General features: G+C 45.0%; 1 protein-coding gene across 1 annotated transcript; it reads right to left on the reverse strand.

Annotated features, from left to right (window-relative positions):
- LOC122926129 (synaptogyrin-4-like) lies at window positions 1–27,982 on the reverse strand. Its single transcript, XM_044277511.1, is given in 4 exon segments — window positions 1–104; window positions 107–190; window positions 21,540–21,777; window positions 27,896–27,982. Coding segments are annotated over 4 exon segments (513 nt in total).

Here is a 27,982-nt window from a genome sequence, read left to right on the forward strand (position 1 = left end):
TTATGGTGAGGAATTATTACTTAAACCAATAATTTTTATATGTGTAAAGTAACTTACCCAGCAAGGAATAGAAAAGAAAGAGAAGACTATAGCAGTTTGGCCACTCCAAATGGATAGGCACCGAGTACTGACAGAGCCCACTGATGTGCCATGAAGCAAAATCCAATGAACCAAAGGGCAGCACAAAGAACTAGTGGTATAATATTTATATTCAGTCATCATAAACATGCTTATAATAGCAATTGAATTATTATCATTTACAGTTTTGTGTATAATGTGAGGTCTTCAGCGCTTTAATAGTAATTAAATTAAATCTTTCAGCAATGAGAGTAGATGGATTCAAACTGTTTTTTTTTTGTATTTTTTTCTGCAAATAAAGTTTATTCATTGCACAATGAAGGGCTATATCATTTTGTAATACACTTTCAAAGAGTTTTATTATGAGAATTTATTAAAGGGGTATTCCAGTTACCATAAATATAACTTATGTTTTAGACTAATCCATTAATAATTACCTAATATAATGTAAACTTCACTTATTTACTGTTCAGTAGTTATAAAAGTAGTTTTCTTCCTCTGCTACCCTCTGTGTTTCCTCATAAATTACTATGGCATCGGCCTGTAGTTCTGAGCCTTTGTTAGGTCGAGCATGCTCAGTGTGTTGCTATCAATTCTCTACCTAAGGCCTCATGCACACGACCGTTGTGTGCATCCGTGGCCGTTGTGCCGTTTTCCGTTTTTTTTCGCGGATCCATTGACTTTCAATGGGTCCGTGGAAAAATCTGAAAATGCACAGTTTTGCATCCGAGACCGTGATCCGTGTATCCTGTCCGTCAAAAAAATATGACCTGTCCTATTTTTTTGACGGACAACGGTTCACGGACCCATTCAAGTCAATGGGTCCGTGAAAGAACACGGATGCACACAAGATTAGCATTCGTGTCCGTGATCCGTGGCCACGGGTTACTTTCATACAGACGGATCCGAAGATCCGTCTGCATAAAAGCTTTTTCATAGCTGAGTTTTCACTTCGTGAAAACTCAGATCCGACAGTATATTCTAACACAGAGGCGTTCCCATGGTGATGGGGACGCTTCTAGTTAGAATATACAATGAACTGTGTACATGACTGCCCCCTGCTGCCTGGCAGCACCCGATCTCTTACAGGGGGCCGTGATCCGTACAATTAACCCCTCAGGTGCTGCACCTGAAGGGGTTAATTGTGCTATCATAGCCCCCTGTAAGAGATCCGGGGCTGCCAGGCAGCAGGGGGCAGACCCCCCTCCCTCCCCAGTTTAAATTTCATTGGTGGCCAGTGCGCCCCCCCTCCCTCCCTCTATTGTAATGATAACATTGGTGGCACAGTGCTATTATTACAATAGAGGGAGGGAGGGGGGGGGGGCGCACACTGCCACCAATGCTATTATTACAATAGAGGGAGGGGGGGCGCACACTGCCACCAATGCTTTTACAATAGAGGGAGGGAGGGGGGGGGGGCGGGGGCACACACTGCCACCAATGCTATTATTACAATAGAGGGAGGGAGGGGAGGCGGGGGGGCGCACACTGGCCACCAACGAGTTAACTACAGGGGAGGGAGGGGGGGGCCCACTGGCCACCAATGAGATAAAAACTGGGGGGGGGGGCAGTCATGTACACATTTTTTTTGTATATTCTAACCTGAAGCGTCCCCATCACCATGGGAACGCCTCTGTGTTAGAATATACTGTCGGATTTGAATTTCACAATGTAGCTCATATCCGACAGTATATTCTAACATAGAGGCGTTCCCATGGTGATGGGGACGCTTCAAGTTAAAATATACCATCGGATTGGAGAAAACTCCAATCCGATGGTATAAAAGAACTCCAGACTTTACATTGAAAGTCAATGGGGACGGATCCGTTTGAAATGGCACCATATTGTGTCAACGTCAAACGGATCCGTCCCCATTGACTTGCATTGTAATTCAGGACGGATCCGTTTGGCTCCGCACGGCCAGGCGGACACCAAAACGACTTTTTTTTTCATGTCCGTGGATCCTCCAAAAATCAAGGAAGACCCACGGATGAAAAAACGGTCACGGATCACGGACCTACGGACCCCGTTTTTGCGGACCGTGAAAAAAAAACTGTTGTGTGCATGAGGCCTCAATGTGTTGTGAAACAAAGAGAGTGTCAGTGTGCTGGTGATTACTGAGTAGGGGGCGTGACCGGACTGTATATCAGGCAGCCAATCAGTAAACAGCAACACTCACAGCAGGAAAGCTAGGGATTGTGGGGATTGTAGTTTTGTGAGGGAAGTTCAGACGCTATGATACTCTCAGTCTGTTGCAGGCTCACATAGGAGCTAGACAGATGGATTGCAAGGCAAATTGAAGCTCGGGTTAGGCTACTTTCACACAAGCGTTCGGGTGAAGGGGCTCACAATCCGTTCCGACAACCAGTCTTTAGGTGATTGTCTCAAGCAAAAGGGATCAGGGTCCCAAGCGTATGCAGCTAACTGCCTATGTTAAGTGACAGTTTGGTAACCCAAACCGCGTGTAAAAATCTTTCTAACTGGCGCCAAATTTGAAACAAGCTACCAACCCTTGAGACCGGTGTAGTATACCAACACACCGTGTCGAGGAATCACCATCCAGAAGCCTCGGGTAAGCACTTGTACACCCACTTGCAAGCGATCGCACCACTACAGCGGGACGCCGCTGTGCGTACTAGCAGCCAAACTGTCACTTAACATAGGCAGTTAGCTGCATACGCTTGGGACCCTGATCCCTTTTGCTTGAGACAATCACCTAAAGACTGGTTGTCGGAACGGATTATCACATACAGAATTTTCTCTTCAGGATCCAACTAGTGAACGCTTTCACAGTTGCTGCATGAACTTTACATTTTAACCATATCCATCGGCATCTTTATCAACTTATACATTTATCTATTGTATTTAATTCTCTTTTATTTATTTTATTGTTGTTATCATTATTGTCCATCATCGATAGTACCGTATCTCCTTTATTCAATTTTAGTATAACCTTGTTATTTTATTGCACTATTGATATTTTATGACGTTTATTGTACCTTTATTGTCTCAAATAAATTCAAGATCCCTATACTTTTAGTGACTGCCCCACTTTAATTCCTTATATTTATCCCCCTTTTCAGACTGGGTGCTGTCTGTTAGTGGGTGCACCCGTTTTTGGATCCCCTTCTCATTTTAGTGCGACATTTCCTTGCATTCACATTTTAGTCCATACTGGCCGTTACAGTTCATACAAATTCAACGAAACGTGGAGATGAAAAATCACTGGAATATTAAACCTACTTTAAAACGTAACTTTTATATAACGATATTAGCTAAAATAATTCCCACAAAAACAAATGTTATTTTAGATAGCTGCAAATAAATCTAGCGAAGTATAGATAGGGTATGCAGTACTCCGGACAGATAAATAATACACACTAGGTCATATGTGACCACTCACGATTCAGACGTATGGTGTTCGCTGATGGACGTTCGCGAGGTTCCCAGATTCCCGGTCATCTGATATCTTAATCGTACTGTGGATATGGTCCTTCCGGCTGCAAGTGTTCCAGGGTTCAGAAGAAAGGGATGTATTAGGGCACAAAAAAATGGGAGATCTAGCCCTATAAGAATGACTATCCCTACCTAAAAGTGGAGATGGCCCCCGCCTAAATGCAGAAGTATCACTCCCTAATGGAGCGACCCCACTTATCGACGGCTAAACCCTAGATTCTGACCCTAAAAAGTTACTCCCAATGAGCATTCCTAAGTCCCGACGCGTTTCCTCTGTCACAATTATGTGACAGGTTCATCAGGGGATGAAAACAATGTATAGTGGCTTAATAGCCTAGCTAGATGCTGCTGCTGGTCATCCTAGATAAATGCAGTGTCATGGAACCATGAACCAGACGTACAACAAGAGATGAGTGGAAATAAGAAGGCTTTATTGAAAATAAAGCTGTAAGGCAAAAGTCCAAACGGATGGCTAAACCGAAGCAGGGTCTTGCGAAACCAGGGATCAGGAACCAGAAGGGTAGTCAGACGAAGCCAGGATCAGGAATCAGCAGGGTAGTCAGACGAAGTCAGGATCAGGAATCAGCAGGGTAGTCAGACGAAGCCAGGATCAGGAACCAGAAGCAGCAGCAGTCTTAGAAGCATGTGAGCACAGGAGGACCAAGCAAGGAACTGAAGCCACAGACCTCCTATATATATGAGCTAGGCATCCAGCTCCTCCCAGTGGGAAGGAGGAGCCGCAGGGTGGGAGGCTACAAGAAACCCAGAAACCAAGATGGCCGCCAGCACATGTCAAACGAAGGAGGACGGCAAGGAGGTAAGACCATGACAGTACCTCCCCCTCAAGGGCCCCTCCTCCGCGGAGTAAGGAACGGTTTCTGAGGGAAGCGTGCGTGGAAGGCTCGGAGCAAGGCAGGAGCATGGACATCTGCGGAGGGAACCCAGGAACGCTCCTCTGGACCATAACCACGCCAATGGACCAAAAACTGCACCCGGCCGCGGACCAGGCGTGAGTCCAGGATATTGCTCACCTCATACTCCTCACGATTGCCCACTTGGACCGGACGAGGCCGAGGAATCGAGGAAGTGAAACGATTACACACCAGTGGCTTCAACAGGGAGACATGAAACACGTTGGAGATCCGCATGCCAGGAGGGAGCGCAAGGGCATAGGCTACCGGGTTTACCCTGCGAAGCACTCGGAAGGGACCAACAAAGCGAGGCGCCAGCTTGGGAGTGGGCACTCGAAGGTTGAGGTTGCGGGTGGACAACCATACGCGGTCTCCGACCTGGTAGGAAGGAGCGGGCGCTCGTCTGCGATCAGCCTGGAGTCTCTGGCGCTGCGCAGAGACCTCAAGGGACCTCTGGATCTGTACCCAAGAAGCACGTAGGACGGAAAGGTGATCCTCCACAGCCGGAATATCCTGGGGAGAGAATACCTCCGGTAACACGGCAGGTTGGAACCCATAATTGGCCATGAAGGGAGACGTCCCAGAGGAAGAGTTCACCGCCGTGTTCCTGGCAAACTCAGCCCAAGGCAGGAGGTCAACCCAATTGTCTTGGTGATCGGAGACATAGCAACGAAGGAATTGCTCCAAGGCCTGATTGGATCGTTCTGCGGCCCCATTGGACTGAGGGTGGTAGGCCGAGGAGAAAGAGAGATGAATCCCCAACTGGGAGCAAAAGGCGCGCCAGAACCTGGACACAAACTGACTCCCCCGATCCGACACAATCTCCTTGGGCAAACCGTGCAACCGGAAGACCTCCCTGGCAAAAATCGAGGCCAATTCTTGTGCAGAGGGTAACTTCTTAAGAGGAACACAGTGGCACATTTTGGAAAACCGATCCACTATCATGAGAATGACCGTATGGCCTCGGGATGCAGGGAGGTCCACAATGAAATCCATCCCCAGGTGTGACCATGGACGCTCCCCGGTGGCTATGGGTTGCAAAAGGCCCAACGGAAGGTGCCGAGGGGACTTACTCTGGGCACAAACGGAGCATGCCGCTACATATGCGGCGATGTCGGAACGTAGAGAAGGCCACCAGAACAGACGTGAAACAGCCCAGGACAGCTGATTCTTTCCAGGATGCCCCGCGGCCTTGGAGTTATGGTAGGTTCGCAACAACCGAGTGCGCAACTCCTCAGGCACAAAACACCTGCCGTTGGGTCTCCCAGAGGGAGCACCAGATTGAGCCGCCAAAATCTGCTCACCCAGGGGAGAGGTCAGGCTGGTGCGAATGGCGGCCAGGATCTGATTCGGAGGTATGACCGAAGTCGGAATCGACTCCTCCCCGGACAGCTCGGAGTACTGCCGTGATAAGGCATCCGCTCTGATGTTCTTGGAACCGGGTAGGTAGGAGACCACGTAATTAAAACGTGACAAGAACAGAGCCCATCTGGCCTGACGTGGTGTCAATCTCTTGGCCTCAGAGAGGTAGGTCAGATTCTTGTGGTCCGTCAGGATGAGAACCGGAACCACCGAGCCCTCGAGCAAGTGCCTCCATTCTTTAAGGGCCTGCACGATGGCCAATAACTCCCTGTCACCAATCTGGTAGTTGCACTCTGCGGAAGACAGTTTCCGGGAGTAAAACCCACAAGGAAGCAGAGGACCCTCTGGTGTTCTACGCTGAGACAGGAGGGCGCCTACTCCCGTCTCAGACGCGTCCACCTCGAGGACAAACGGCAACCCAGGGTTGGGATGCGACAGAATCGGAGCCGACACAAAGGCGGACTTTAGAGCCTCAAAAGCTCGGATGGCCTCGGGCGGCCAGACCTGGGGATTACTGCCCTTCTTGGTCAGATCCGTGAGAGGCTTGGCTAGCCTGGAAAAGTCCCTGATGAACTTCCGATAATAATTGGCGAAGCCCAAAAAGCGCTGCAGGGCACGAAGACCACTGGGCTGGGGCCACTGTAAGACAGCCGAAACCTTCTCAGGATCCATGGAGAACCCCTCAGCGGAAATGATGTAACCTAAGAAGGTTACCTGGGATCGGTGAAATTCGCATTTCTCAAGCTTACCGAACAGCTTGTTCTCTCGTAACCGTTGCAACACTCGTCTGACATCCAGAATGTGGGCCTCCATGGATTCAGAATATACCAAGATGTCATCCAAATAGACCACCACACACTGCTGCAACAGGTCACGGAAAACATCGTTGATGAATTCCTGGAAGACTGCGGGCGCATTGCACAACCCAAAGGGCATAACCAAGGATTCATAATGACCGGTCCTGGTGTTAAACGCGGTCTTCCACTCATCGCCCGCCTTGATCCTTACCAGGTTATATGCCGCCCTCAGGTCGAGTTTGGTAAAGACTGTGGCCCCTTTGAGGCGATCGAACAGCTCGGAAATCAAGGGTATCGGGTAAGCGTTCTTGATCGTGATGCGATTGAGACCCCTGTAATCGATGCAAGGCCTCAACTCACCGCCCTTCTTTTTCACAAAGAAAAATCCAGCCCCTGCCGGGGACGAGGATTTGCGAATGTGTCCGCGTGAAAGCGCCTCCCTCACGTACTCCTCCATGGCCTCATTCTCCGCTACCGACAGTGGATAGACTTTGCCACGAGGCGGAACGGCACCAGATTGTAACTCTATGGCACAATCGTATGGGCGGTGCGGAGGTAGGGCAACCGCACGCACCTTATCGAATACATCCCGGTACTCCTCGTATTCAGGAGGCAACAGAGAGTCCGAGGAAGTACACAGCAACTTGACAGGCCCATGGATGCAACTAGCCCCACACTGCGGTGACCACGAGAGGATCTCGGCCGATTTCCAATCGAAAGTCGGATTATGCTTCTGGAGCCAGGGGTACCCCAAGACCACCGAGTAGTGTGGAGACTAAATAACCTGGAGACAGACCGACTCTCTGTGAACGGCACCAATGGCCATCCCCACTGGAAGGGTCTCATGAGTCACGTGTGGCGGCAGAAGGGGTCTGCCGTCTATCGCCTCAAGAGCCAGTGGGGAACCTCGAGGCTGCAGAGGAATGGAATTGGCGGCAGCGAACACACTATCAATGAACAAACCACCAGCACCAGAGTCCACCAACGCCTGGGTCGTCACCGAGCCCCCGACCCAGGAGAGGACAACAGTGATCAGTGGTTTGTCAACACGGGAAACCGGGGACGAGGAGACTCCACCCAAGATCTGCCCCCGACAGGATCTCAGGTGCGAGCGTTTCCCGGACGGTTCGGGCATGCCAACCGAAAATGCCCACCGAGACCACAGTACATGCATCGGCCCTCGCGTCTCCGGAGTACCCTCTCCCCCTCGGACAGGCGAGCAAACCCCAGCTGCATGGGTTCACCCCCAGACAAGTCATCCCCAGGAGGCGTGGGAGGAGAGGGAGGCACGGGTGGGACAGCAAACGTAGGCGCCAATCTGTTAGAAGGCCTCCGCAGGCTCTCCTTAAAGGAAGGTCTCTCCCTGAGTCTGGTGTCAATCAAAATCAGGAAAGAAATAAGAGACTCGAGCTCCACTGGTAGGTCCTTAGCTGCAACCTCATCCTTCAAGGCATCCGAGAGACCATGAGAGAAAGCAGCGACCAGAGCCTCATTATTCCAGACCACCTCTGCTGCCAGGGTACGAAACTCAATGGCGTATTCAGCTACGGATCGTGAACCCTGTCTGATGGACATAAGGAGCTTCGCAGCAGAGGCAGCACGAGCCGGCACATCGAATACCTTCCGAAGAGAAGCAACAAAACCAGAAAACTCGGCAACCACCGGATTGTTGTTCTCCCATAAAGGGCTGGCCCAGGCCAAGGCCTTGTCCGAGAGCAGCGAGATCAAGAAGCCCACCTTTGATCTCTCAGTAGGTTAAGGAAATCTCGGCACTGAGTTGGCTCTCCCCCAAAGCGCTGTGGAAGGGGGGCAGAACCGGTCATACCCCGAAACACTGCAGGCGCAGCAACAGGTGTCGGGGTAGACTCTGGCGCAACAACCGGAGCGGCAGTAGGAGCGGGCCCAGGAGCGACAACCGACCCATCGGCAACGGAAGCTAAATGAGCCGTGCGTTCAAGCAGGGTTTGCAACGCCACAGCGAACCGACCCGACAGGTGATCCTGCTGATCAAGTCTGGCAACCAGCGTAGGTAGCGAGGATGGCCCTGTACCGTCAGAATTCATGGCTTGGTCCTAATGTCATGGAACCATGAACCAGACGTACAACAAGAGATGAGTGGAAATAAGAAGGCTTTATTGAAAATAAAGCTGTAAGGCAAAAGTCCAAACGGATGGCTAAACCGAAGCAGGGTCTTGCGAAACCAGGGATCAGGAACCAGAAGGGTAGTCAGACGAAGCCAGGATCAGGAATCAGCAGGGTAGTCAGACGAAGCCAGGATCAGGAATCAACAGGGTAGTCAGACGAAGCCAGGATCAGGAACCAGAAGCAGCAGCAGTCTTAGAAGCATGTGAGCACAGGAGGACCAAGCAAGGAACTGAAGCCACAGACCTCCTATATATATGAGCTAGGCATCCAGCTCCTCCCAGTGGGAAGGAGGAGCCGCAGGGTGGGAGGCTACAAGAAACCCAGAAACCAAGATGGCCGCCAGCACATGTCAAACGAAGGAGGACGGCAAGGAGGTAAGACCATGACATGCAGACAGTCCAGAACGATGCTAAGTACTGCTGCTCTTAAATACCCCGTAATTAGTTAGAAATTTCTTACCGGTGTGTGTGATTACTGGACACATCACGGCGTGCCTTCCACATTGCGCTGGTTTCCATCTTCTCGTGGATAAATGGAACGCATGGGCGTCATTAGGTAGCATACAGGAAGTGTGTCGCTAGTTAGTGACGACACTTCCTGTATATGAGCCGCATCGTGGAACGCACCTCCTGCAGCATTTCAAAGTACCGGAAGTGTGTCAGTCCTATTGTGACGATGTTTCCTGTGTATGAAACGCATATGGAACGCATCTCCGTCTATCTGGATCCTCAAGACACTGCGCTTCCTGTATTTGATACGCATATGGAGCGCACTTCCGATTTATATGTATAAAGGACGCTAGCAGGCACAATGAGGCATTGTCTCTAGATTTGTAATTTAGTATAAAACGCTGCAATTAGGGATATATTCAACTTGTTCAGAGATATAATTGGATAAATCTCAATTATATATATATATTGATATTTAATTACAAAATACAATTACCATTTAACCAACTATCGTCATTCCTGGGGGTCAATTTAGTCAAAAAACAAGGGTGACCATATCTAAAAGTATACAGGCGGGCAAGGTGATTAAAGGAAACGATAACTGCATATCCATTTAGCAGTCATCATTCAAAGATGCCCTATATCACCCTATGATGGATTGTGTTAAACCTCTTGCGGTCAGATATCACAATTATTTTCTAGCGGATAAATTTTCATATACACAGAGGTGTTACAAACCACTTTTTTTGAAAGGCAGTGACAGTATATAGTCAAATAAAACATCCAAAGGAGAGGATCTCATTGAGGCCCAGTGGGCTCACAGTTTTTAGTCTGTGGGTCCACTCCGCCTCCTTTTGTAAGATCCTCCTATCCAGGTCTCCACCTCGAGGGGAAGGGCGTACCACCTCCACCACGCAAAAGTTGATAACCTTATCTTTATTGTCATGAAAATTTCTGACGTGTCTGGCAATGGCTGTATCTTTTTTGTTCCTAATATCCCCCAAATGGTCCCCAACCCTTCTCCTCAGTTCTCTTTTGGTTTTTCCTACGTACTGTAATCCACAGATACAGTTGATCAGGTAAACCAGCCCTGAGGTTTTGCAGTTAGCGAAGTCCCTATTTATATACATCTTGTTGGTGATGTTACTTTTAAAGTTTTTTGTTTGATGTATAAATGGACATGCTACGCATGTACCGCAACGAAATGTGCCAAGAGGTCTTCTATCCAGACATGCTCCCCAGTTACCCTGCCATTATGTATAGAAAGGGAAGATCTCTTGGGGATAGATTTATTCACAGCCACTATACCCCTATCCCTAAACCAGGCACCTGGCTGGATAGAAGACCTCTTGGCACATTTCGTTGCGGTACATGCGTAGCATGTCCATTTATACATCAAACAAAAAACTTTAAAAGTAACATCACCAACAAGATGTATATAAATAGGGACTTCGCTAACTGCAAAATCTCAGGGCTGGTTTACCTGATCAACTGTATCTGTGGATTACAGTACGTAGGAAAAACCAAAAGAGAACTGAGGAGAAGGGTTGGGGACCATTTGGGGGATATTAGGAACAAAAAAGATACAGCCATTGCCAGACACGTCAGAAATTTTCATGACAATAAAGATAAGGTTATCAACTTTTGCGTGGTGGAGGTGGTACGCCCTTCCCCTCGAGGTGGAGACCTGGATAGGAGGATCCTACAAAAGGAGGCGGAGTGGACCCACAGACTAAAAACTGTGAGCCCACTGGGCCTCAATGAGATCCTCTACTTTGGATGTTTCATTTGACTATATACTGTCACTGCCTTTCAAAAAAAGTGGTTTGCAACACCTCTGTGTATATGAAAATTTATCCGCTAGAAAATAATTGTGATATCTGACCGCAAGAGGTTTAACACAATCCATCATAGGGTGATATAGGGCATCTTTGAATGATGACTGCTAAATGGATATGCAGTTATCGTTTCCTTTAATCACCTTGCCCGCCTGTATACTTTTAGATATGGTCACCCTTGTTTTTTGACTAAATTGACCCCCAGGAATGACGATAGTTGGTTAAATGGTAATTGTATTTTGTAATTAAATATCAATATATATATATAATTGAGATTTATCCAATTATATCTCTAAACAAGTTGAATATATCCCTAATTGCAGCGTTTTATACTAAATTACAAATCTAGAGACAATGCCTTATTGTGCCTGCTAGCGTCCTTTATACATATAAATCGGAAGTGCGCTCCATATGCGTATCAAATACAGGAAGCGCAGTGTCTTGAGGATCCAGATAGACGGAGATGCGTTCCATACACAGGAAGCATCGTCACAATAGGACTGACACACTTCCGGTACTTTGAAATGCTGCAGGAGGTGCGTTCCACGATGCGGCTCATATACAGGAAGTGTCGTCACTAACTAGCGACACACTTCCTGTATGCTACCTAATGACGCCCATGCGTCCCATTTATCCACGAGAAGATGGAAACCAGCGCAATGTGGAAGGCACGCCGTGATGTGTCCAGTAATCACACACACCGGTAAGAAATTTCTAACTAATTACGGGGTATTTAAGAGCAGCAGTACTTAGCATCGTTCTGGACTGTCTGCATTTATCTAGGATGACCAGCAGCAGCATCTAGCTAGGCTATCAAGCCACTATACATTGTTTTCATCCCCTGATGAACCTGTCACATAATTGTGACAGAGGAAACGCGTCGGGACTTAGGAATGCTCATTGGGAGTAACTTTTTAGGGTCAGAATCTAGGGTTTAGCCGTCGATAAGTGGGGTCGCTCCATTAGGGAGTGATACTTCTGCATTTAGGCGGGGGCCATCTCCACTTTTAGGTAGGGATAGTCATTCTTATAGGGCTAGATCTCCCATTTTTTTGTGCCCTAATACATCCCTTTCTTCTGAACCCTGGAACACTTGCAGCCGGAAGGACCATATCCACAGTACGATTAAGATATCAGATGACCGGGAATCTGGGAACCTCCCGAACGTCCATCAGCGAACACCATACGTCTGAATCGTGAGTGGTCACATATGACCTAGTGTGTATTATTTATCTGTCCGGAGTACTGCATACCCTATCTATACTTCGCTAGATTTATTTGCAGCTATCTAAAATAACATTTGTTTTTGTGGGAATTATTTTAGCTAATATCGTTATATAAAAGTTACGTTTTAAAGTAGGTTTAATATTCCAGTGATTTTTCAGTTTAGATACCTACTCAAATATGCATCTTACATTACTGTGAATTGAAACGTGGAGATGGACAAAAGATATTTTTGGGAACCTTCTCTAAAAGAAAAGATCTTTAGTTCACGAATGATCTTTCTTTGAACAAAAGATCTGATTTATCAGAACAAAATAAAAAAAATGGCCAATAATAGTCTGATCATTCGTTGTCTAATTTCAACCAACAAACATGTGTTTTGGTTAAAATAGTTTGCTTTGATCAACTTCACACTAATGTGTATGGCCACCTTAATTTCCTAAGACCCTGAACCACACCCTGTTTAGAAACAGCTGTCACACAATCTACTCGACAATCTAATGAAACTGCACTGGAATTGAAAGTGTTTAACCTACAGTATATTGCCATCCCAGAAAATTCCTACAACAGCTCCGACGCAGCTCATGTGTCTCCTCATGTTAGCATCCAGTTTGCCGCAGGTCATGTGGCTGTTGCATTGAATGACTGACTGCAGTGGTGATTTGTTACCCGTGTGTCAATGTGACCTAGTGAAATTACTTAAGGATGACATTTCACTACTGTAGCCAGTCAATCCGGATGTTGATGCGGGGAGACCCAGGAGCTGTGCTGGAGTTGGGGGAGTGAAGGAGCAGAGACCCAGAGTCAGGGATCAGCCACATTGGGAGGGACTGCAGAAAAGGTCCCCAGGGGTGAACAACCCCTTTAAAGTGCTTTGTGATGCGCCAGTTCACTGAGGCTAATGGTTGCTTTGCCCTGTTCTGCTTTCTTGAAGAAGTACTGAAGTATTGTATTTTCTGATAAAAAATACTATTTTTAATATATTAGACTGATATAGAAAACATTCTGAAAGGAGTTTGCCGTCCACAGTATCTCTGAACATAATCATTAACGGACCCTCAACAATACAAACTACAGATGACTATACACCTTTAACAGTTGTCAGTGGAACAATCCAGCTATCTCTCCTGACTTCCACACATACATGATCAGCTTAGTACCGGTCTGGGGTGCACACAACTTTTATATTGCTTTTCTATACCATTTTTAGGGTGGTGAGGTGGCAAAAAAACCTGCATTTTTGCCATTGTTTATTGGTTTTATTGTCACAGCATTAACCATGTGGGTTAAATAATATGATCATTTTTACAGTTTACAGGTTATTACGGACGTGGTGATACCAGTTAAGCACTACTCACAAAAAGTTAGAGATATTTGGCTTGGGGGTGAAATTTCAGGATGAACCTAAAATGCACTCTAACCTTTACAGGTGAACTTAATGTGACCTTCTCTAAACTTTTGAATGCACATGTCCAACTGTTCAATGTTTCAGTAGTTTTTGCACAACTTGCTGTTCTCTAACAAGGAGCTTAACGGCAAAATTCACAAGAGGTGTTTGATCCATGAGTCGCCCGATAAATTTCCTGGTTCAATTAGAATTGGTATTTAAACAGTCCTCCTCATCATGCTGTTCAAATTTTGACATCATGAGACTAAGACGACACCTAACATTTAATCAACAGTACCTCACCATTGTTGGATGTCCTTTAGCCACATCCCACATTGATAACTGCTTCATTGTGAAAAATGCCCTGCGGAATCAGATGAAGAATGCCACACAATGCCAGGCACATTTAAGCCCTTCTACCCCAGGATAGTTTTCGCCCTCCTGCCCATTTTTTGCTAATCTGACATGTCACTTTTTGAGGTTATAACTTTTGAACACTTTTACTTATCCAAGCCATTCTGAAATTGATTTCTCGTGACATATTGTACTTCATGACAGTCATAAATTTGAATCAGTATATTTCACCTTTATTTATAAAAAAATACAAAATTTACCAAAAATATTGAAAAATTTGCAATTTTCAAAATCTAAATTTTTCTTTTTTTAAAAACAGAAAGTGATACCTCATAAAATATTTATTACTTAACATTCCCCATATGTCTACTTTATGTTGGCATCATTTTATAAATGTCATTTTATTTTTTTAGGACGTTAGAAGGCTTCGAATTTTAGAAGCAATTCTTTAAATAAAAATAAAAAATCCAAACCCCACTTTTTAAGGAGCAGTTCAAGTCTAAAGTCACTTTGTGGGGCTTACATAGTGAAAACCCCCCATAAATGACCCCATTGTAGAAACACCACTCAAGTTACTGAAAAAATAAATGTTAACCCATTAGGTGTTCCACAAGAATTAAAGGAAAATGGAGATGAAATTGCTTTTTTGGTAGATTTTAAATTTTAATCAATTTTTTATTTAACACATCGTATTAACAGCTAAACAAAACTCAATATTGATTACCCTGATTCTGCAGTTTACAGAAACACCCCACATGTGGTCGTAAACTGATGAAAGGGCACACGGCAGGGTACAGAAGAAAAAGAGCGCCATATGGTTTTTGAAAGGCAGATTTTGCTGGACTGGTTTTTAGATGCCATGTTCCATTTGAAGCCCCCCTGATGCACCCTTACAGTGGAAACTCCCAAAAAGTGACCCCATTTTGGAAACTAGGGGATAAGGGGCCAGTTTTTTTGGTACTATTTTTGGGTACATATGATTTTTAATTGCTCTATATTAAGTTTTTTATATACTATTATCGACTATTTTGGTACTGTTTCTATATTTTTACAACATTCATCTGACAGGGTAGATCATGTGCTATTTTTATAGAGCAGGTTGTTACAGATGTAATGATATCAAATATGTCTACTTTCTATGTTTGTTTCAGTTTTACATAATAAAGCATTTTTGAAAAAAAATTATGTTTTTGTGTCTCCATTTTCTAAAAGCCATATTTTATTTTTATGCCGATCGACTTGTGCAGGGGCTTGTTTTTTGCAGGAAGAGTTGACGTTTTTATTGGTACCATTAATACCATTTTTGGGTACATATGATTTTTTTGATCATTCATTATTACACAAAAATTGGTTGCTTTGGCACAGTTTTTATTTATTTATTTTTACTGCGTTGACCTGAGGGGTTAGCTCATGTGAAATTTTTATAGAGCAGATCGTTACGGACGTGGCAATACCTAATATGTATACTTTTTCTTATTTATTGTTCTACACAATAATAGGATTTTTTAAACCCCAAAAATTATGTTTTAGTGTCTCCATAGTCTGAGAGCCATAGTTTTTTTATTTTTTAACTGATTGTCTTAGGGAGGGTCTCATTTTTTGCAGGATGAGGTGACGGTTTGATTGGTATTATTTTTGGGGAACATACACTTTTTTGATCGCTTGGTGTTGCACTTTATGTGATGTAAGGTGACAAAAAATGGCTTTTTTGGCAGTTTTTATTTATTTATTTATTTTTTTCAGATGAGGGGTTAGGTCATGTGATATTTTTCTAGAGCTGGTTGTTACGGACGCAGCGATACCTAATATGTATACTTTTTTTTATTTATTTCACTTTAACACAATAATAGCATTTTTGAAAAAAAAATATGTTTTAATGTCTCCATGTTCTGAGAGCTATATTTTTTATTTATTTTTTGAGTGATTTTTTTTATGTAGGGGCTCATTTTTTGCAGGATGAGGTGACGGTACTATTTTGTGGGACATACGCCTTTTTGATCACTTGGTGTTGTACTTTTTGTGATGTTAGGTGACAAAAAAGGCTTTTTTTGACCTGGTTTATATTTTATTTTTTTATGGTGTTTATCGGAAAGGGTGGATCATGTGAGATATTTATAGAGATGGTTGTTACAGACGCAGTGGTACCTAATATGTGTGTTTTTTCCTTTTTTCTTTCTATTTTTTATTATAAAACATTTTTTATTTAACCACTTTAACCCCGCTTGCTAAAACCCCCTTAATGACCAGGCCACTTTTTACACTTCTGCACTACACTACTTTCACCGTTTATTGCTCGGTCATGCAACTTACCACCCAAATGAATTTTACCTCCTTTTCTTCTCACTAATAGAGGTTTCATTTGGTGGTATTTTATTGCTGCTGACATTTTAACTTTTTTTGTTATTAATCGAAATTTAACGATTTTTTGGCAAAAAAATGACATTTTTCACTTTCAGCTGTAAAATTTTGCGAAAAAAACCGACATCCATATATAAATTTTTCGCTAAATTTATTGTTCTACATGTCTTTGATAAAAAAATTAATGTTTGGGCAAAAAAAAAAAAAATGGTTTGGGTAAAAGTTATAGCGTTTACAAACTATGGTACAAAAATGTGAATTTCCGCTTTTTGAAGCAGCTCTGACTTTCTGAGCACCTGTCATGTTTCCTGAGGTTCTACAATGCCCAGACAGTAGAAAAACCCCACAAATTACCCCATTTCGGAAAGTAGACACCCTAAGGTATTCGCTGATGGGCATAGTGAGTTGTGACAAAAAATAAAAAATTCTAGGAACTCGCCATGCCCCTCACGGAATACCTTAGGGTGTCTTCTTTCCAAAATGGGGTCATTTGTGGCGTAGTTATACTTGTCAAAAGACAACTTTTCCAATTTTTTTATACAAAGTTGGCATTTGACCAAGATATTTATCTCACCCAGCATGGGTATATGTAAAATGACACCCCAAAACACATTCCCCAACTTCTCCTGAGTACGGCGATACCAGATGTGTCACACTTTTTTGCAGCCAAGGTGGGCAAAGGGGCACATATTCCAAAGTGCACCATTCGGATTTCGCAGGCCATTTTTTTACACATTTTGATTGCAAAGTACTTCTCACACATTTGGGCCCCTAAATTGCCAGGGCAGTATAACTACGCCACAAGTGACCCCATTTTGGAAAGAAGACACCCCAAGGTATTCCGTGAGGGGCATGGCGAGTTCCAATTTTTTTATACAAAGTTGGCATTTGACCAAGATATTTATCTCACCCAGCATGGGTATATGTAAAATGACACCCCAAAACACATTCCCCAACTTCTCCCGAGTACGGCGATACCACATGTGTGACACTTTTTTGCAGTCTAGATGCGCAAAGCGGCCCAAATTCCTTTTAGGAGGGCATTTTTAGACATTTGGATCCCAGACTTCTTCTCACGCTTTCGGGCCCCTAACATGCCAGGGCAGTATAAATACCCCGAATGGAGCCTTACAGGGGGGTGATCAATGACAGGGGGGTGATCAGGGAGTCTATATGGGGTGATCAGGGGTGATCAGTGGTTCATAAGGGGTTAATAAGTGACAGGGGGGGTGTAGTGTAGTGTAGTGGTGTTTGGTGCTACTTTACTGAGCTGCCTGTGTCCTCTGGTGGTCGATCCAAACAAAAGGGACCACCAGAGGACCAGGTAGCAGGTATATTAGACGCTGTTATCAAAACAGCGTCTAATATACCTGTTAGGGGTTAAAAAAATCACATCTCCAGCCTGCCAGCGAGCGATCGCCGCTGGCAGGCTGGAGATCCACTCGCTTACCTTCCGTTCCTGTGAGCGCGCGCGCCTGTGTGCGCGCGTTCACAGGAAATCATGGCTCTCGCGAGATTACGCATATATGCGTGACTCTGCGCAGAGCTGCCACCTCCGGACCGCACATCTGCGTTAGGCGGTCCGGAGGTGGTTAAAACTTTTTTTTTTTTTTTATTAAAAACACTTTTATTTAGCTTTTTCTTTTTTTTAACTTTATTTCTATCCCACTCTAGGACTTCAACTTTTGAGGGTCTGATCCCTCTGCAATGTATTACAATACATCTGTATTGTAATGCATTGCCTTTTACTGTATTACACAGAGTAATACACTAACAGGTTGCCTAGGAGACCCAGCCTCCGTAGAAGGCAGGTCCCGATGCCGTGCAAGGCATGGGGCAACCTGTGCATGGCATTGGGCTGCCTTGTCACCCATTGGGTCCCCGCCACCACAGTGCGGGGACCCGATGGGCTCCCTCATCCGCCTCATGCACCTTATATGCCGCGTCAGGTCAGCGCTGACTGAGGCATAGAAGGGGTTAATCCGCCGGCATTGGCTTTTACAGAGATGCCAGCGGATACAGCAGGGGCACGGCTATCAGGGACTGCCGGGCCCCTGCAGTGATCGGGAGCGCACCGCTTTGATGCACGCCCGATCACCATGATGTAATAGTATGTCAAAATGCAGCAAGTCACTTGCCGCCATGACTTACTATTACGTCATATGACGGGAAGGGGTTAAGGGAGGTGAGAGGCACCCAAATGTCATGTCAGACTATTCGAAACAGTTTACATCAGTATGGTCTGTGTGCTAGACGACCTGCAAGAATACCTGACCACAGGCGTCATCGTCTTCCACGGGCCAGGGAGCATCTATGCTGGACGAGGGACCAGTGGGCCTCAGTGCTGTTCACTGATGAAAGTCAAATCACGCTGAGCAGAAATGATGGCTGCCAACGATGTTGGAGATGTCAAGAAGAGCGCTATGCATCAGCAATTGTTGTCACCAGACGAGCTGTTGGTGGTGTTAGTGTGGGCAGGTGTGTCTAGTCAATACAGAACTGCCCTACACTTTGTGAATGGTACAGTGACAAGCCCATATTACTTTAATAACATCATTAATCCAGTCATTGTGCCTCTGCATGAACAACACAGATCTAATTTCATCTTCATGGACGACAATGTGCCAGGTCATCGAGGTCGCCTCACTAGGGAACAGCTGCTGGAGACTGGGGTACCTCAAATGGAGCAGCCTGTACTTTTTCCAGACCTTAATCCCATTTGAAACCTATGGGATCAGCTGAGTCGCCATGTACAGGCTCATAACTCTGTACTCTAGAACCTCAATGACCTGAGGGCCGCCCTTCAAGACGAGTGGGATGCCATGTCTCAGCAGACAATAAGTTAGCTTGTGAACAGCATGAGACATCGTTGTCAAGCTGTAATTGATGCTCAAGGTCACATGACAAGTTTTTGAGACACTGACATTTTTTGTTGGGGTATACCCACCACTGGTGTTGGCTTTTGTTTCAATAAATTGTTTTAGATGAGGAAATCACCATTGCTTCTACTTAAAAGGTTTCTGTCATGAGAAATAACGTTATGTAGCTGACTAACATTAACGATGTGCTAATGTCAGCAGTACACAACAGTATGTTTTATAACTCCCTGCCTGCCGCCGGTCTCTTAAAATAAAGACTTTCAAAATATGCTAACGAGTCTCTAGGTGCTATTAGGCCCCTTGCACACGACCGTATGGCTTTTTCAGTATTTTGCGGAACGGAACATCTGGCCCCTAATAGAACAGTACTATCCTTGTCCGTTATGCGCACAGTAATAGGACATGTTCTATCTTTGAACGGAACGGAAATACTGAAACGGAATGCATACGGAGTACATTCTGTTTTTTTGTGGACCAGTTGAAATGAATGGTTCCGTATACGGACCGTATACAGAATGCAAAAAATGGAACGTAAACATGAGGCCTTAGGGCGTTGCTGCAGCACCTAGAGGCTCTGTCTTATCACCCTTTGTCACGCCCATGTACAGTTGATTGAGGTCCGAGTTCTCCTCAGTGTCCCGTAAATCCCGCGCCTGTGCTGTCCCGTTTAGTATTCGGCGCAGGCACAGTGAGTGAAGGACGCGCTCCTACTGCTGGCTTCCTTCCTTCGGCGCAGGCGCAGTGAGGAAGCTGACAGCAGGAGCGCGTCCTTCACTCACTGCGCCGAATACTAAACGGTACGGCGCAGGCGCAGGATTTACGGGACACTGAGAGTTCGGACGTCAATCAACTGTACATGGGCGTGACAAAAGGTGCGTAGAACGAGCCTCGAGGTGCTGAAGCAACTCCCTAATAGCACCTAGAGGCTCAATAACATATTTTAAAAGTCTTTATTTTAAGAGAACGGCGGCAGGCAGGGAGTTATAAAGCATACTGTTGTGTACTGCTGACAGCACATCGCTAATATCAGTCAGCTACATAATGTTGTTTCTCATGACAGGAACCCTTTAAATGCCCTACTCTAGCGTGACCTTTTTAAGTTTTCCCTAAGTTTCACCCGAAAGCCAAATATCCCTAACTTTTTGTAAGTAGTATATGTACTTGTTTTGTACATAAGTGTGCGTATAATTTCTGTCAGTAGTATAGATCCTGCCTCTGGCACTGTTAGGCCCCCTGGCTGCATTGTAACCATCGCCGATCCCGCAAACCCTGTCAATTAACCCTTCAGGTGCGGCACTGAGGGGTTAATTGACGCGGGCTGGTGGAATCGCCTTTCCCAGTCATTAAAGCCGGCTGTGTGATACGGTCGGCACCCGCCGCCTACATTTTTATTTAAACAGGCCTGTCCCCTCTCCTGACATGCCTGTTTTAATAGCTTCTTGCATTTCACATGCAATAACAATTCTGGAGCATCTAGTCTTATGTCTCTATGTTGTGCCATTCCTATATTATTTCTACTAGAAGTTATGAATGAATTGCTATTAGCCTGCAGCAGGGTACAGAGGGGAGGTAACAAGTTGGGGGGGTGTACCTGCACAGTCTGAAAATAGCAGCACTGATTGGATAGAGTGATACTGTGCAGGTACCCCCCCCCCCCCCAACTTGTTACCTCCCTCTGTACCCTTACTGCAGACTGTTAGCAATTCATTCATAATTTATAGTGCAAGTAATAAAGGAATGGCACAACATAGAGCCATAAGAATAGATGTTCCAGAATTGTTATTACATGGGGAATGCATGAAGCTATTAAAACAGGAATGTCAGGAGTGGTGAAAGGTCCTCTTTAAGGGTTAATTATATGCATTGGTGGTGCAGTGGCCACGGCCCCTCCCCCTCAGTATTATCTTCTCATTGGTGGCCAGTGGCAGCCACGTCACAGTGAGGAGGGAATTGCTCCTTCTCCACAGAGCCGGCTGATGAGAACATGGTGGGTACCAAGGGTGGCGCATGCCATGTTCTCTAACAGACACTAGACTGCGCAGTAGCAGCCTAGTATTGGAAAATAGCAAATCCCGGTATTGAATCGACCCAGGTGCAAAAGTATCGAAGGTTTGATACCCAGTGCAACCCTAATTTAGTCAATATCAAGAAATCATAGACACACTTGATTGATTTTAGAAAGTATTCCTAAAAGTGTATCCAGTTTACATTCCAAATAAAGTGTCTTTGTTCAAAATAATGATCTTGCGTAGCTTAAATTAAGAATAAAAAACACACAGTATAATAGAATCAGCAACTTACCAGAGCAGACAAAATCAGCCATACAGATCATTTTATGTAAAAAGGAAGTATAGATGTATGAATGGAATAAATCAAGCAGCAAAAACAATAAACACAATAATCCAGCTACAAGGCCAAGGCCAATTCCATATTTGCACGCTACAGGATTCTCTTTCAGAATACATTTCAGTTCAGAGGAAGTGGGCACATTTTGGAATCCTCCTGAGAAAAGGGATCCACAGATAATAACAGAAAAGATCTACAAAACACAAAATACAGCTTACAATGTTACTGCTCCTAACAATGATATGTTTTCCCCCCACAATAGACACACAGTATATGACACATCCACAGGACATATGCAGTGAGCCTCTGATAAGCTGCTGCAGAGGATTGGTGTGGTAGTGGCTATGATGAGATGATGTGTCATGGTGTATTCCCTCAGGCTATTGCTCCCTGGGGATTAGTGCAATAGAAAGGTAGTTTGAAGAATCAGGCCAGAAGTGAACGTATAAGGCCTATTTCACACGGGCGTGTGCGTCCCGTGGTCGTGCTGCGGCCCGCAATGCACGGGCACAGTCCGTGGGGCAGCCGCAGCGGATCGCGGACATGTTCTATCTTTTTGCAGAATGGAAGTACGGGATGAAACCCCACGAAAGCACTCCGTAGTTTCCGTTCCGCACCATTCCACATCTCCGGATTTGCGGACCGATTGAAGTGAATGGGTCCACATCTATGATGCGGAATGCCCACGGAACGGCAACCGTGTATTGCGGATCCGCAAATGCTGTCCGCAATACAGCAATGGGGCGCACACGCCCATGTGAAAGAGGCCTAAGGCTACTTTCACACTAACAGCACGGACCTCCGGCAGGCTGTTCCGTCGGGTGAACAGCCTGTCGGATCCGTCCTGTCGCTAGTGACCGTGTGCTCCCGGACTGTCGCTCCGTCCCCATTGACTATAATGGGGGCGGGGGTAGAGTTCTGGCAGAGGCACAGCAGCGCACAGCGAGAGGCTGCCGTAATAAAACTACTAAATGTCCGACATTAATTCCGGCAGCCTCTCGCCGTGTGCTGCCGTGCCTCCGCCGGAACTCCGCCCCACCTCTATTACAGTCAATGGGGACGGAGCGGCAGCCCGGGGGCACACGTTCACTAGCAGCAGGACGGATCTGACAGGCTGTTCACCCGACGGAACAGTCTGCCGGAGGCCCGTGCCGCTAGTGTGAAAGTAGCCAAAAAGTCTCTCTTTACTTATATAACTTTTGCACTTTTGGCACATCTAGCAGTATTAAGTACAAAGTGCAGTTTCTGTCCTGATGAAAAGGTATGGTGAATGGTTGTTTGGCAATTTAATGGCATTTGTGGATATGGGTGTCCACTGTGTGATACAGGCTTGAAGTTAATATGGCCTGGTGGTTATTCTAGGTCAGGGATCGGCAACCTCCGGCACGCCAAGTGTTCTGAAACTACAACTCCCAGAATGTTCCACTCAGTTTTATAGGCGTTGTAAGAACAGCCAAGCATGTTTGCATTCTGGGAGTTGTATTTTCACAGCAGCTGGAGTGCTGAAGGTTGCTGATCCTTGTTCTAGGTGATGGGTGTCTGACCTGTTTTCCCTCACCAGCAGCAGGGTCTGTAAAGCTGAATCTTGCTGGTCATCCTGCCGAATTTATCTGCTAGAGTTTTTAGGAGTAATAATCTTCCTGGAGTAATAGTCTCACAGGAAAATAGTATCTGGCTGATGGAGTAGGAGCTCAAGCATGTGCTTCCTACCTCCACACTCTCCAGTCTGGAATTCCTCCTCCTGGCGGAAAGTAGGACCTGCCTACAGTACTCCTACCAAGAGAGGAGGAATGGTTAGCTCTGTTCCAGTCAACCATAGCTCTTCTGTTGGAATATACTGCATAACTTAACAATACACAATAAACAATGTCCGATACTCCCAGGTCTGCGGTACTGCACTTATCCCAATTCTGAAAACTCCTCTTAGGGTCCATTCACACGTCCGTTGTTTCTTTCCTGATCTGTTCCATTTTTTGCGGAACAGATCAGGACCAGTTCTGGACCCATTCATTTTCAATGGGTCCTGAAAAAAATCGGAACACACAATGTGTGCTGTCCGTTTCCGTTGTTCCGTTCCGCATGTCCGATTAAATATAAAACTTGTCCTATTCTTTTCCGCAAAAATCGGATCCTGGTACAATACAAACTCAATGGTTCCGCAAAAAACGGATGACATTCGTATATCATCCGTTTTATGCGGAATCCATTCCTGGAAATTAAATCCTGCCCACAGAAATCACTTATTCACTTTTTTTTTTAAAAAAAATTCAAAGAAATCCAAACAACTTTATTTGCTTTGTGAAATTTTTACATGTTTCCGTTTTTTGCGGATCCGCAAAAAACTGATAAAATACGGAAACATTTTCAGGAACAACGGATCCGCAAAAAACGGACCGAAATTCGGGATATAGAAAAATACTGACGTGTGAATGTAGCCTTACAGGGGGGAAAGGGTTGCCTAGGCCCCTGCACCACCCAGCTAGATGCTACAGCACCTACAGCAACACCTCAGATTCCAGATTGTAATACCAATTATGTTAACTTTTTTTTACAAGGGAGTGTTTTATATTATTTTTCTTATATTTTAAAATACTTTTTTTCAGTCCCACTGAGGGTCTCTACTATATGCTCACTTGATCACATACAGTCCTGATCAAAACTTTAAGACCACTTGAAAAATGGCAAAAAATCATATTTAGCATGCAACAAGAAGAAATGAGAGTGAGACCAAATATTTTTTGAGCATTCAATTAATTGAAAATAATGATTAAACTGAAACAGGCTGTTTTTCTGCTGATCCAAATTTTAGGACCACATGTTTTTAAAAGGCCAAATCTGTGGATTCATTGTCATTTTCTGTCAGGTAGTCACACGTTGTGATGGCAAAGGAAAAAAACTCTCCCTTTTTGAACGTGGTCGGGTTGTTGAATTGCATAAGCAGGGTCTCTCACAGCGCGCCATCGCTGCTGAGGTGGGACGCAGTAAGACAGTCATTTTGGATTTCTTAAATGATCCTGAGGGTTATGGAACAAAAAAGTCAAGTCGAAGACCCAACAAAAATTTCATCAGCACTGAGCCAGAGGATCCAATTGGCTGTCCGTCAAGACACTGGATGATCCTCGACCCAAATTAAGGCCCTTCCTGGTGCTGACTGCAGCCCCATAACCATCAGACGGCATCTGAGACTGAAGGGCTTCAAAAACAAAAAACGTCTTCAAAGACCTCGTCTCCTTGAACGCCACAGAACTGCTCGTTTGGACTTTGCAAGAGAGCACCAAACATGGGACATTCAAAGGTGGAAGAAAGTTTTATTCTCTGATGAGAAAAAATTAAACTTTGATGGTCCTGATCGTTTCCAACGTTACTGGCATGACAAGCAGATCCCACCTGAGATGTTTTCTACGCACCACAGTGGAGGGGGCGCCATAATGGTCTTGGGTGTTTTTTTCTTTAGTGGAACAATGGAGCTTCAAGAAGTGCAGGGGCGTCAAACGGCTGCTGGCTATGTCTAGATGTTGCAGAGAGCATTCCTCATGACTGAGGGCCCTCGTCTGTGTGGTAACGACTGGGTTTTTCAACAGGACAACCATACCGTACACAATGCCCGCAGGACAAGGGACTTCTTTAAGGAGAATAACATCACTCTTTTGGCCCATCCTGCGTGTTCCCCTAATCTAAATCCAATTGAGAACCTTTGGGGATGGATGGCAAGGGAGGTTTACAAAAATGTACAACAGTTCCAGACAGTAGATGGCCTTCGTGCGTCCGTCTTAACCACTTGGAGAAATGTTCCCACTCACCTCATTGAAACGCTTGCATCAAGCATGCCGAAACTAATTTTTGAAGTTATAAACAATAACGGCGGAGCTACTTATTACTGAGTTCATGTTTGGAAGTTGGATTTCTGTTTTGGGGGGGGGGGGGTTCGTTTTTTTGGGAGGTGTGGTCCTAAACTTTTGATCAGCTGAAAAACAGCCTGTTTCAGTTTATTCGTTGTTTTCATTAAATTAAATGCTCTCACTCCCATTTCTTCTTGTTGCATGTTGAAGCTCTACTTGGAACCTTGTTAAGATCCAGCCATGCTAAATATGATTTTCTGCCATTTTTCAAGTGGTCTTAAACTTTTGATCAGGACTGTATAATATACTGTAATATGCTTGTGGCGTCCTCCAAGTACCCTCTGCCTTGGATGATTAGCTGACAGAGGGAGACTCCTCCTTTTTTTTGCTTTTCAGATGCCAGATTTGTCCTTATAACATAAAGTTTCCATTCTGAAACAGTATCTCACTTGCCAGAGCTATGGCTTGTGCTCTGTAGCTAGCTGTTCTCACTGTAAATTGGAGCAGTCTTCCCGTCACCCAGTGACTTATATGCACACTAAGGCCTCATGCACACAACCGTTTTTTTTTTAAGGTCCGCAAAAACGGGGTCTGTAGGCCCGTGACCGTTTTTTCGTCCGTGGGTCTTCCTTGATTTTTGGAGGATCCACGGACATGAAAAATGAAAAAAAAAATCAAAGTCAAGTTTGCCATTGAAATGATAGGAAAAAACGGACACTGATCACGGACACGGATCACGGACTTGTATGACAATCTTGTGTGCATCCGTGTTTTTTCACGGACCCATTGTCTTGAATGGGTCCGTGAACCGTTGGCCGGGAAAAAAATAGGACAGGTCATATTTTTTTTACGGCCAGGAAACACGGATCACAGATGCGGCTGCCAAATGGTGCATTTTCCGATTTTTCCACGGACCCATTGAAAGTTAATGGGTCCGCGAAAAAAACCCGGAAAACAGCACAACGGCCACGGATGCACACAACGGTCGTGTGCATGAGGCCTAATACCCATAGACTCCTCTATCCTCTCCTCTTCCTCTCTACGCTCACGCTACTCTCGTATTTATTACCCCACAGTCTTGCCCCTATGCCAACTTGAATTGGTAAACACAGATAGGAGACCAAGGTAGAAACACTTATGGGACAGTCCACATCTTCCATTCGTTTCAACAGAGGGTACAAACAACTAAATGGCAGACACACAGGCGCATCTATATTAGAAACTTTGGACAAATATCTTTAAAATGCGGTTGTACTAGGGTTTGTCCACATGTGGCGAGTCTGCTGTGGATTGTCTGCAGACGAAAATCTGAGTGGACTGGAAAAAACCATCGCCGAAAAAAACACCCATAATATTTTTTGCACTGGCATCACTGCTGTGATAGCAGCAGGTTTTCCACCGCTTTTAACCTTTGTATTGCAAACAAATAACATGAAAACCTGCAGCATGTGGATAGGATTCCTAATATCTCGCCACCTTTGCCTGTACTGTACAACACTGTGGATTTTCCACATTGAATTCCGCTGTGAAGAGTCACCAGCATTTGCACGACGTGTGAACCCACCCTGATGGTTTAGGTTTTGTGATTTAGGCCTCTTTGGATTTTTCACCTTTCTGTATTTCTGCATTTCATTTACCAGAGGAATCTGTAAAGTGAAGAATGGCCATGCACTGCCATACCACGCACTGTACAGATCACTCTGCAAGTGTAGAAAATGGCTAAATCTGAGCTGGTTAAGGTTAGAAAGCATGGAACTAATGCAACTTTCACACTGGCGGTTTGGCTTTCTGTTTGTGAGATCCGTTCAGGGCTCCCACAAGTGGTCCAAAACAAATCAGTTTTGCCCTAATGCATTCTGAATGGAAAAGGATCCGCTCAGAATGCATCAGTTTGCCTCCGTTCCATCTCCATTCCACTCTGCTTGCAGCGTTTTGGTGTCCGCCTGATGAAACTGAGCCAAACAGATCCGTTCTGACACACAATGTAAGTCAATGGGGACGGATCCGTTTTCATTGACACAATCTGGCACAATAGAAAACTGATATGTCCTCCATTGACTTTCAATGGTGTTCAAGATGGATCCGTCTTGGCTATGTTACAGATAATACAAACGGATCCGTTCTGAACGGATGCAGACGGTTGTATTATCTGAACGGATCCGTCCATGACGGATCCGCACAAATCACGAGTGTGAAAGTAGCCTAACACAAATGTCACAATTTCCAGTGAATATTAAGATTTCACTTAATTATTTTCGAAACCAGTGACCGTTATAATGTTATACGAAAATGTTTGATCTTACTCAAACAGTGTTTGAAGGGGTTATCCAGAAATTCAGTCAATATCAGTGATCATTTAAATGAAGGGGCTGCAGTGCTCGGGTGTACAAACTTTAGAAAATAGCTAGAAATGAAAAAAAAAGAAATGATTTGTTCCAGATCAGGTCAGTAGATATTATTAAAATCCCTTACCCAACTGACCGTCCTCGTTATTGTCAAAGGATGAAAAATAAACCTCATTAATGGCTTGTTCATGAAGTGCAGGTAAGTGCAACCCAT

This window comes from Bufo gargarizans, chromosome 2, assembly GCF_014858855.1.
Source record: "Bufo gargarizans isolate SCDJY-AF-19 chromosome 2, ASM1485885v1, whole genome shotgun sequence".
Taxonomy (NCBI): domain Eukaryota; kingdom Metazoa; phylum Chordata; class Amphibia; order Anura; family Bufonidae; genus Bufo; species Bufo gargarizans.